Genomic DNA, 12,375 nt, shown 5'->3' with positions numbered 1-12,375 from the left:
GGGCAATAATTACAGTTCATTAGCCAGAGTCTGAGTGACTATCACACAGGTGGCCAAATAACTAAACCACCCTCTCAAACAAAAAGAGAAAGCAGAGTAATTATGAATTTTGTTTTGCTTTCTCTTCTATACCATTGGCAAAAATGAATCAAAATTCGCCAGTGGGCAGCATGTCGCACGGCATACGACGCAATAAAGGGAAGACTGTTGGTGGCCTGTTCAATCAACTCGCCCTCAGCTGTTCCCCCCCAACAGTATTTCGCCAGAGACAGCGGAAATGTCGAATTGCGATTGGCATCAACACCGTGTCATTTGTCGGCATCAATCACCGTCTCAGAATTTATTTCCAAAAACATCGCCATGTCGCGACACAGACATCAAACAGTGGCATGTTTTTATCTGTAGTTCGAGTCGTGTAAAAAAGGGTAGCACAGAAGCTACTAAAGACAGCGGTTATAAGTATAGGGTTTGGCTGTTTAATGAAGTCCAGAAGCGTAAACTAAAAAAATAAATAAATAAATAAATAAAATACCCCCCCGAAAGAAAAAGGGTATGAAATGGTTGACTTGTTTTTAGGGTACGGTGAAAGTTTAAGAAAAGGATTAGCGACCTGAAATAATAGCCCGGGAAAGAAAAAAAAAAAAAAAAGGTTCAAAATATCTATCGAATTGCAGAAAAATCACTGTCTTTTAACTGAGACGACATGGAATTCCCATTTCTGCTAAATATACAGGGTGGTGCATTCAAATTTTCTTTGCAATGTCCTTTGTAACCAAACCCCCCAGGAAAAAAAAGAAACTGCATTTTAATCAGCCCTCGCTTTTGTCTCAAGTTTTTTTTTTCCAATTCCAAACGATTGATTTTTAACTAGTCAAACTCAAATCTAAATAAATTTGTTAACGCTTTGTGCGTTTACAAACAATACAAGTTTTAGGCAGTTTATAAACACAACTCGGATTTTTTCTTTTTTAAGCAGGCGGATTCGAATGGACCACTAAAAACGTCCAGCTGGAAAAGAAAATCTATTTGAAAGTAGCGTCTTTCGAGTCCCTGAATCTTTGCTATACTCATCACATTTTGTTGATTCAATCGAAAATTAGTTTTTGAGAAGACAAATCAAAATGGCGTCAAAATGCGGCATTAGAAAAATGAAAACCCAGAGGCTGATTGAACTCGGACATGGGCGGGTTGACGTCTGAACAAGCAAGACAGCGTAATCATTACATTTCGTGAGATTAAGACATCTTGCTTATTAATTGCTCGTGATTTCATTGTCAAAAGTAAGTTCGTTTTTTTTTTCATTTAAAGAAGACCTTCACGATTATGCAGTCACGAACTGGGAGAAGGTCATTGCTTACATCTGACTAATTAAAAAACTACATCAATTTTTTATTTCGCCCTTCACATAACGACATCCTTGAATTAAAAAATTTCACGTAATAATTTACATTTGTTCATTAAAGGCCACGAAAAATCGCCTTTCTGATTCCCTCCCGCTCCCAATTACTGGACACTTTTATTGTTCAATTAACCGATTATCCCCCCCCCCTTCACATTTGAAAAAAAAAACAAAAAACTTTAACTGGCGGTAGTTTAAAAAGCTTGTCTATCAAAATATTCAAAAGGTAAATAAATAAGAGCGCGTTAAAGATTGAACCGCCAAAGCGGTTCACTGATTTCTCTTTGAGGTGCTTTTGAAACGCGGTGTGCTACTTATCCCGCATTGCGTGAAACGATATCAGGTAGATAAGTTAAAGACCACTTGTCAAGATAACGTCCTAACTGAAGAGCCAATTAAAAGAAGCTTTGATTTGAAAGTGAACGTCGAGAAGGTGAATCAAAAGTCTCTCGAGATATTATTTTCAGGTTCAAAACATCACACCTTTTAGGTGGGCTACCTTTCGTCTCGCACGAACGCATTTGCATAAGAAGAACAGGTGCAATGAGGACGCTCGAAAATTCAAATCAAAAGGTGCCCTCTTTTTGAAGTGGCTCGTGGCAGAGAGCTGCAAGTTGGCATCAGTGCAAACATCAATTACGGACACCATAGAAAGAATAAAAACAGGAAACCAGAATTTCACCCAATTTCTTCAAAAATATTAAGAAAAACGGGGAGTTGTTTGACGCCAGTGAAGGGAATCATACGAGTCATAAAAAGAGAATCTAAAGAAAGTAGAAAGAAAAATGAAAATGAGGTAAACGGATTTTCATTTTTTTCTTCAACTTGCTCGACGGGTGGTGGGTCTTTGCTTTGCTGATGATGGTCTGGTGTGATTACAAATGGTTGAGCGTAACCTACATAAACGACCACACACTCCTCGCAAAGTAAAAGTCCAAAGACGCAATCGAATGACCTATAACTGACCCGAGATTATACAGAACAACGGGGCTTGTTGCTCTTCTTTTTCCGCTGGCCGCGATGCTGGAAGTCATCAATAAAAAGCTGTGGCCTGGCGGCTTACAAACAAACACACACAAAAAAAAAGGTGCCTATAATAACGATAGGGGACCGCAGAGTGTGTGGAAATGTTACGAAAAAAAAAACAGGAAAGGGTTTTGATTGTTTTGTTTTTTTCCGCAGGTTATACCAACAAGGTGTAAAAGTGGTTATTACATGGCCATTACAAAGTTTCTTCTTTAAACGAGCCTTTTTTTTTTCTTTTCGCTATTACATTGCAAGGGTTTTGTTTTACTTTTTTATCGCATCGTAATTAGACAGTAACCACTTTTGGCTTCGCCCGAGAAACCCACCCCTTTCGTATAGTATTTTTGAATATCAGGCGTTTGCCGTTTGAAACGAAAGACGCGCGATATAGATTAAAGACACACTAAAGCATGATCGGATTGAGAAAGAAAAACAGGGGGTATCATTTTCTTATGTGTTGTGCGAAGTGAAGGTAAACTTGGGACAACAAGGACGCCCTCGTTTGAATCTAACGCTGAAATTGCGAGCACGTAGACGAGTCGCATCGCAATTAGGGAAAATCTAGGGCATCATTTCTACATAATTTTTCGATTAGCCTTCATTTTAACTTACTGGGAGGGGGCAAGAAAAAAAAAAAAGGGTCAGCAATGTAAAATCGCCACCTGGAGAAAGAGCCATCGAAATATGGTCTTTGGTAATTGAGGAAATGCAATGAATAATAAAAACAAAAAGCAAAAGAAAAGAGCGTAAGACGGACTGTCTACGTTTCTGGGTCAGAAAACGATCCAACTTTGTCGATGCGCGGTCAGTCAACTTTCTCAAACAAGTTACGATCATGGCGGTATAGAGCTTTCCATTACACTAAAGAATCGACTTTTCTAGTCGCTTCCCCGATTTGGAAAACGCGAAACTTACGACCTAGCATCAAAAGACGCTTGTAAATCACATTAGAAAAAATCGAAAGAGTTGAAACAATGTTCTGCTTTAATAATAAAGGAAATAATATTTGTTATTTCGATCCCCACCGCCCCCCTTTCACGCACTTCCGCTGTTGTCCAATAAACCGTAAAGACCCACCACCATTGGGCATGGGAAAAGAGAAGTCCCATTTTACGAACAATTTACGAGTTCATAAAAAAAAACCAAAAAAGATGAAGGGCAGTACGAAAAACCCTTCACCCGCCAGTGATGAGTAAATAAAAAAAGGGGAAGGAAAAAAGAAAAGTGACGAGCAAATAACGCACGAGCCGCTTTTGACAGGTCCAGCTCTCATCCCGGCCGACGTTTCGATTAGTGCCCCCACGTCCGGTTGGCATAGCGCATTTGCAGGGAGGATTTACACCCTCCTATTTTTAAACTAAAAGCAAAATAGAAAACCGGTTTGCGCGCAATAATAGACGTTTAATAGAGCCACGTAAAAAGCCTCTGCCATAAAATCATGAAAAGTATTCATTTCATCGTGAAATGATCTTTATCAAGAAAAAAGGCTTAGAAAAATTTGGAAGCACGCTTTCCTCTAATTAACAGGGAGATAAATGAATGGCAAATAAAAAAGAATCCTGAAAAAAAAAGGAGATATTAAGACTGCCCCGAAGATTGAGATCTTCAAGAGGGTATTACGAAAAAATAGCAACAGTCATCTCACATTAGGGATTTCCTGGAAGACTGACTGGTGGAATTCGTCGGAAGTGTAATTGAGATTACGCTGAGCGAAACGTCCAATGACGTTGGCTTCCGCACGAGCGTGATTCCAATGTTCGAGCCACCAATTATGGGGATTTACTTTTCGCGTTACGGGATGAATTGGAGGTGGGCAACTGTAATGTGTAGTATCTACAGAATTGGGCCGTGAAGAATACCCGGCATCTTCTTCGGATTGCTTACGGTAAATTTGCGAACACAAAAAACATTCAAACGATTCAACAAAATTCTCTTTTTCAAAGTCGTCGTCCTCGCCACCTGCAATCCACGTTCGATTTTTCATGGCGTCAGTTAAAATCCTATTCTCTATAGTTCCCCGTGTTTTGTGAACAAGCATGCTGTTGTATGCTGCGTCATCGCTATTCAAATAGTGGAGATGGGCTGCCAAAGATTCTGGCGATGTAAAATTCCAGACTGAAAGAACTGAGTTATTATTCGGCGCCCAATCCTAAAACGATCAAACCAAAACATAGAGCTTTGCAGGGATTTGGAGTAAGAATAGGGATTACTTGGACTGAAGGAGATCCCAAATAAATCGGTACTGAGCCAAGTGTCAGTGGACGCCATAGTTTCTCAGTGATGTAATCCTCACCCACCGCATTTTCAAAAGCGATAGTGAATTTATACTTGGCCATAAGTCGCAAAAATTCTTCGTTGTTCATTGCATCAGCAGGATTTTCTAGACTGAAAACATGTGAACTTCAATGGCTATTGGACTGGGAAAAGTAATCTACCTAACTGTGTTGGGAGACGTTTGTTGTTTAGACATTTTCCGTAAGAGTCTATGTCGATAAACTTTTGGAGAGCTGTAACATACAAGTCGCGTTCAGAGGGAGCGTCACAAGAAGACTGGACATAAACCACCGGTGAAAGACCCTCTCGAACTAGGATTGCATTCTTGTCAGCAACAGAAACAAAATATTTTTTGTCTCCATTTTGATGAACCGGTAAAAAAACAAAGGCTTTTGAATATCACTATTCGTCAACAGGAAGTAACAGGGCTAATACCTGTAATATCACTCAATTTTGGTAAGCTCAGGAGCGTCAGAGGAAAACTTGACTTCCTGCTCCAAGTTGCTGTGTAATTGAAGAGGGAAATCAAAGGATGATAGCAAAAAGATGGATTGTTTTTGGGAGACTCTTCGTGAAGTAAAGCCCAGTCATGCCAGGGCTGACGTGGTATTGGTAAATCAAGAGGAGCAAAACTGCTACCATAAAAAACAACTGCCTATAAAAGTATCCTGTCATCTCATGAATCTTTTCATCCAAGGAGTGTATACGAAAAGCCTTGCCAAATACATAAAGGCACCTACCTTGGTTTTGGGATGTGACAGGTATGTTCGGTTTTCTGTAAAGAAGCATGTTTGTTCTCCACACGTCCTCCAGTTTCCTGTTTCTCCAGTGAATGATGTCCACCACAAAATAATTGGACTTTCTGATTTCTCCTCAGAGCTAAACCAGCCACAATGGACCTAAAAGAAGGATCTTATATATTCATAATTCTCGCAATTCTGCGTTGAAAGAAAAATTACCATGGCGATGCTTTGAACAGAGATGTAATGTATCAGAACCAAAGATGCGGATACACGTTTCATTTTACGGAAACCAGCTAGAAGATTCGAAGGAAACCAAAATCATCAGACACCGGACTAGGAGAAATGTAAGCATGGTCATCAGCTGATTACTTTGCTTTGCTATTTTGCATATTTGAAGCATGTTTGAAGTAGATTATGCTAGTCGTTTCCATCTAGTGTCGATAAATGGCAATACAATTTATTTAAAAAAACGCGCGCATTTTGAATGGAATTGATCGAGATGTGGATTAAGAACAGACCTATTTGGCGAGTAAAATTTAATGTATGATGTAGCAAAATGCATCGTGAAACAAAATTTATTTTTATTTTAGTTTCAAACGTTTTTAAAAGGCTAGTGCAACGCAAATTTTCAGGAATTGTTACAGAAAATATGTTCGTTTTTTTTTCTCTTTAACTATGGACAATTTTTTTTTCTGTTTTTTTAATTTCCTCCCTCACCAAAATTCTCCTCCTTCTTTTAGTTTACTTTCTTGTCCTTCCTTTTTACTGTTTGTGGTTAACGATGGCAAATCGCGGCGGCATCGTTTGAGAAGCTCTTTCCCCCCTTCTTTTCCTCGTCGGATAAAACCTATGTATTAGTATCTATATATACACTGGGGTTCTGAAGGGGTGGTGGATTCCTTCACGATGATTGGGCAGGTTAGAGGGAAAACAGACCACCGTCGATCCGTTCGATTCAGGTCCATCCTAAACTGACCTTTTCCCTTCTTGTGTTCAAATAGTGCCAACGGAAGAAAAGGGAGAGTTTGACACAACGGCAAATTTATTATCAAAGAAAACGAAATTTTGAAAAGTTTAAATCATCAAGGGCTACAGCTACACACGCTGTTGTGTGTATGAAAGAAAAGGTCAGGTAGTGGCGGATGTGTAATACATACAACCCTTTGCCATTTCTTGATTGACGATTGTGTAACATTCAGTTGAGTTATTACTAACACGCTCCAGCTTTATGGCACTTCAAATAAAGCGCTTTTGCTATGAAAAGTGAACTAGAAAAACAAAAAAAAAAAGACTTAATGAACGGACCGCTCAATTCTTTCAAGACGGGAAAACATTGAAGAGTTAATAGAAGGAAGAGTCATAATTATGTTTTGGTTCATAAAGAAAATAATGTTTGATATACGTCAAAGGGTCACTGAAATTGCAGCTGCTCTTCTTTTCTTTTCCCTTTTTTTATATTTTGTTCATCGTCTGCCTTTTTGTTTTCAGTAGATCCCTTTCGGATCCCTTTTCTCTTATCAGTGTATTGTTTCTCATTCGATTCGGCACTCTCAGAGTCGACATAAAAGCTGCTGAACTCGTTGTTTGGTTGCCCACCTTCAGTCCGGCCTAAACACAAAATAACCGCCCATCCTTCCTCTCTTTACGTTTATTGTTTTGTTTTTTCCTTCTCCGACATTCGCTATGCGTTCAAGGTTTCAAAGAATATAGACTCAACTTATTCTATTTATGGCCCACATTTCATTTACTCTGAATAGAAAACCAAGAGCAGAAAATGAAGACTTGCTTCAAGCTGAGACCCACCAACTTTATGCCGAAAATTAGATTAAAGTTTACTATAAAAGAATAAGATGGGGCACTTCATTCCATCATCGGATGGAGGCGGAGGCAGTCGCACTTGTCATTGCCACATAACAAGGGGAGAACAACAGGGGGTCACTTGAAATGACAAAAGGAGACGTCGGCCTCTGTGAGCGATTAGCAACGCTTGTGTCGCCTGCCTTGCTGATGTCACAGTGACACGCAATAACAGGTAAAATTTACTGATGACCATCTTGTTGGTCGGAGGGCATCCGGCAATCCTGCAACCGAATGACGTTGCTCCGCGCTTTATTGCGTATAAGACCCTCGTAAAATGGTACGATGGAACATCTGTAAATCAAAGGTAGATTTCAGCAAATTGCTGGATTCCTAGAATTCTACGTTGGCTTATTTTCTTGTGTTGATTTGGCGTAGAGAGAAATGACGAGCGCTTCTGTTCAAAGACTACCGCATCTTTAATATCTATAGAAAAATGGAATCGCCAACTGATTTTCTTTCAAATCTTTGCAGCCAGATGGCTGAGAAATGGCAAGAAAAAAATAGACTTTACTTTATACATGCCTTGGGTAAAACAGAAAAAATCGAAGAGTTCTAGAAAAAAAAAATGCAACATGTTCCATCGATTTGTGAAAACAGGTGTCCAGGACTGGTCAATAATCCAGGAAGAAGAAGAACAACAACAACAAAAGACGACTTCCTTATAGTTTTCCTTGCCGGAAGGCTCTGGTGCAATCACCTTATGAAATACAGATGAAATCCAAGTTCGGCTTTACACTCTGTACAAGTGTTTGCAGCGTACAGGAAGCAGCATGTTAGGTGTCGAGAGACTTTGCCTTTCAGTGATGAATAGCTTAATGACTCCTGAACCAAATTTTATTTTTTAAGCCTCATGAATTATTCAATCACTAGAGTGTACAATGACTCTGTTACCTTTGGCTTCTTTGCGTTGGCAGGCTGGTACAATGGCCGAGCAACATTTACAATAGCTCTTTCAATGCCCAACTGAAACGGAAAGTCTATATACACATCCACGTAAATGTTGTTTTCCTTTAGGGCACAAGATAAAAGGGTAGACCTGTGGAAAGAAGATGGACATAAAAGGTTCTTTTAACTCTTTTTATTTTTTGTTGTTGAATAATCTTACGTAGAAAAAGGGTCCGCGTTGTGTAGCAGATTGCAGTCCAAGGAGGGAAATTTGAAATGTTCCAGCAATGTCGATGTTACCAGTGTTTCTTGCTCTGCTGATGATCAGTCGCGCCAGGAAGATAAAGGGTAAACACAGTGTCTGTGCGCATAACATTACAGAAGAGAATCAGAGGCTTTAATTTTCCCTTCTCGAGAGATGAAGGCTATAATTACGCGTTCTTCTTCTTTGTTATTAATGATTTCGTTTCACCGGCACGTGTCGGTCAAGAACACATCTTTATTTAGCGGTATACGATTCTTTTCTATTCGTTAATGAAACCTTTTATTCCCTAGATTTTTATCCACACTAATGCGACAATTAAGAATCTAAAACTCGATCGGCTTTCCTGTCGCCAATGATTTACGGGTGCCCATCGATTCGATTCGCCTTTAGCTCTTTCACATTTTTGAATTTCATTTTGAAACTTGGATAAGGCCATCCATTTTTCTTTTGGTATAATCGAACGCATGTCTTTTTCATTTGTTAGTCAATGCGATTGGATATGGTCACCATTTCTAAAAGACTGTGCGGCGTTTGCCGAAAGTGTGCACACGTCGAGGAACTCCCGGAGTGCAAGCGGCGTGATACCACATTCGAAAAGAAATGGGGACAGAGCGCTACCTCAGAAATAAAAAGGAACTTGAAATAATATCCGTGAATAAACCCAGCGGATCGAATTGTTTGGAATTGGTCAATTGGCCATTGGTTCATTGGTTTTGTGCAAAAAAAAATCCAATTTTAAAAAAGTATTTTGTAGGAATTAGATGATACATAGCCTTCCTATTAATGTAAGTCAACGGACGTGAATAGTTTTGTTTTTGTATAGGTCTGTAATTGTCCGCAATACTCAGTTTTGGTGGGTATCTGAAAATCATGAGATTGGCATTTAATTTTTACAAAAACAGCTTGCCAGCTGTGCGAAATTGGGTAGCTCACCAGAAAACCAAGTGCAATCATCGAAATAACAATATTTCCAGTGTTATTGCAAATCGCTATAGACAGTTTCAAACTAACGCATCGTATACATGAATTATTTTGCCAGTGAACTGCAATTGCCAATCGAGTTTACCGGATGTATAAATATTTTTGCGTTCATCGAAACCCTAGGTGGTAGCATGACCATGTTTGTGACTGTCTTGATTGATGAGTCTTCACCTCACAGTTGGTGCGTGCCTTCACAATTTCGTTTTCTTAGAGACAAGTTCCACCGAGATCCAATCCTCTTTATCATCAAAGACGTGGGTTTACTCAAATATTCGACAAGATACGCGAGTTCTTATTGGCATGTCGTGCCACGTCGTCAGCTGACACTCTGAGTGATCAATCGGCAAGCCGTTGTTTGCAATAGACAACCTCATCCATCACGCACCTGGGAGTTTATTTGGTTAAGGCCAGACGATCCCATCGATAACTCAATAGACGCCTGGGCTGGAACAAGTGTGGAAGGCAAACTATTGGATGGGTTCTGTCTACTACTATCCCTTGCATTTGACCACTTCATTTTCCATGTCAATTTCTATTAGGGGAGATGTGACATCCAGGTACAGCCACCTGAATGAAGAAGATGGAACAAGCAATCAGCTGAATTCGTGTGCGCCAAAAATGTGTGATTGTCCGTGCACTCATTCCGAGTATCGAATGTAAATCTAAAGAAACATTTCAATTTGATTGCTCAGCTATTTTCAGACTTTTACTGTTTTCGAATTCCAATCTTAACGTCAAGAAAGGCTTTAGCTCAGCGATAAGTGTTGAGCTTTGAAAACAACGCTATACGTAAAGGTCGCAATTAAAACGACTGTGACGAGATCAGGACCTCAGATTTCAAATTCTAGTTATCAGTAAACGCGGGCCGAAGAAATTAGCACCTGAATGAGGGTGCCGGACAACAAATTGAAGCTGTCCGTCCTGTCCCTTATAGCGAACCCCGTAAACGTATTTTCCAGCCGAAGCATCCGGCTATATGAATGACATAACAAATGACGAGTGATTTGTCTATATCGCCCCTCAGTTAGAAGTAATAGGTTAACATTTCAATTTCGCGAAAAAGAAAATATCACTCTGGTCTCATTTTCGTACTGGAACACATACGGTTTCGGCTCGCCTCTAACAGACCATTTATCAAATTTTCAATGGAAGAGATAGCTGTTCTACAAATGGAACTTCCTTGTGGGTCTGCCATGATACGTATCAAGTATAAAGTTTGCGTATTGTTTTCCTACCACACAATGGCCGTGCGGCTTTTCTCTTTGAAAAAGTAACAATGACAACATGTGCGGTTTAGCGAATCCTTGATTTTAAAAAAAGATGATTACCGATAAGAGGCTACCTCTTGGACGAAAAGGGAAACATAAGAAAGTGTAAAAGGTGAAGAGGATAACTTATTGAAAGCTACGATACGGAGGCAAAATACCAAACGGCTAAATTAGTTTTCAAAAGCGCCACGTACAGAACACAAAGAGTGGGGAATAATTTCAGGAAAACCCGAAAATAAAGAAATGACTGAAGATAATTAGAATTGACTTACATTTGAACTCCAAACGTGAACCCAGAAGTTCAGTGTTGTATAAAGTTTCAGACTATCCCATGTCTTTAAATATTTCTTTCACGAAGAATGACGTCGTTTTGAAGTATCGCAGGCACGTTCCTTGCACGTCCGGGAGTCAAACTATTTCACACACACAAAATGAAATAATTAGACTGAAATAAAACCTTGTTTTGTTCTGTAAACTATAAACACATCCCTAGAAGGTCAAATCCACGCGTCTTCCATAACAAACAAAATGTTGAATAATTTTAAAAGAACTCAAATGAAACACTCTGTTATTCCAAAACAGGCACATGCTCAATGCAAATGAGACTAAGACAACAATAAATTCCACCACCCGAATGGTCAGAGATATTAAGTCCAGAAAAAAATAAAATATATGAATGCAGTTTAAGTTTCAAGACAGGGGCGAGGGATGAGCAAAATAGAAAAAGTTTCATGTGATGGCCAGAAAAGCCGGGCATCGTGGGAGGGTATCTTCTGTCAGCCAGTATAGAATCACACACGACTTTCGTTTGTCCGTCCGTCTCGTTCAAACATAAAGAGGCGAACAGCGTAACCTAATTATGTTTTATTACACAAATGATCTTTTGGCAGCACTGGCGAATGAATGCAACTTAAATACACACCGTATATATCGTTTCAGACAAAACCCCAATCGATTTTCCTTTATTATCGAGGGCCTTTATTGAGCGTTGTTGTTTTGGTGACAGCGATTGTCAGCCAAGTGTCAGACGGAACTATCAACTTGTTGTGAAATGGGCCTTGATTAAGCCCGACCAAAATCAACAAACAACTTGGGTGGCATGCAATAATTAACTCTGTCGCTATCTCTTCATGTGCAGGTCTCATGAACTCAGTCGGTGGCATTTCTCGATCTGGTCAAATTCCATGCCTTTCGATATCTCCTCGTTTGTGACCAAATTCCCCAAGTTTTTCTTTTGTTTTACCCTCAACGCCGAGGCGGAAATATGTGATTTCCTACCCCCAGACTCTCTCTTTTTACCTCCCCCCCGTTTCTTTTTAGCCGCTTGATTGCATACAAGACCGCAATGGCGACGTTTTGAAACTATTTTTGCAACAAGTTGCCCATGATTGCCGACAAATAACCATTCACTAACACCACATTAGGAAAATTTGACATTTCCTCTACTTTTTGTTTTCTTATTTTGTTTTGCTGATGTTCCCGATTTCGACGGCCAACAAAAGCACGGACGACATGACTAAAAATAAGTCCCCTGTAAAGGGTTTTGTAGTCGCTTTCAAGGTTAGAACAATTTGAGTTTCAATAATAACCGTAGGGTTAGCTCCATTTGAAACCCCATCAAAACTCTCCTAACCCAAACAACAACAACAACAGCAGAAAAGTGAGGATAATCAT

General features: G+C 39.6%; 1 protein-coding gene and 1 long non-coding RNA gene across 3 annotated transcripts; both read right to left on the bottom strand.

Annotated features, from left to right (window-relative positions):
* Positions 1-3,805: 3,805 nt before the first annotated feature.
* On the bottom strand, positions 3,806-5,830 carry LOC123475442 (alpha-(1,3)-fucosyltransferase 10-like). 2 transcript variants are annotated; one of them, XM_045178095.1, is made up of 7 exons: positions 5,659-5,830; positions 5,440-5,598; positions 5,135-5,354; positions 4,861-5,055; positions 4,636-4,805; positions 4,071-4,574; positions 3,806-3,984 (listed from the first exon to the last, which is right to left on the bottom strand). In XM_045178095.1, the coding sequence occupies exons 1-7, from the start codon at positions 5,719-5,721 to the stop codon at positions 3,946-3,948; spliced, it is 1,350 nt and encodes a 449-aa protein (XP_045034030.1). In that variant the 5' UTR covers positions 5,722-5,830; the 3' UTR covers positions 3,806-3,945. The 2 variants fall into 2 exon arrangements, with proteins under 2 accessions (XP_045034030.1, XP_045034031.1); XM_045178096.1 differs by having other exon boundaries at positions 4,636-4,810; positions 4,866-5,055.
* Positions 5,831-6,434: 604 nt separating this feature from the next.
* Positions 6,435-12,195, bottom strand: LOC116929878. Its single transcript, XR_004398137.2, has 4 exons — positions 10,974-12,195; positions 8,408-8,548; positions 8,194-8,338; positions 6,435-8,124 (listed from the first exon to the last, which is right to left on the bottom strand). It is a non-coding gene; the product is annotated as an uncharacterized LOC116929878 (long non-coding RNA).
* Between the last annotated feature and the right edge of the window lie 180 nt (positions 12,196-12,375).

Source organism: Daphnia magna, linkage group LG8 (genome assembly GCF_020631705.1).
Source record: "Daphnia magna isolate NIES linkage group LG8, ASM2063170v1.1, whole genome shotgun sequence".
In the NCBI taxonomy this organism is placed as follows: Eukaryota; Metazoa; Arthropoda; class Branchiopoda; order Diplostraca; family Daphniidae; genus Daphnia; species Daphnia magna.
This window is presented reverse-complemented; position numbering and strand designations above follow the sequence as displayed.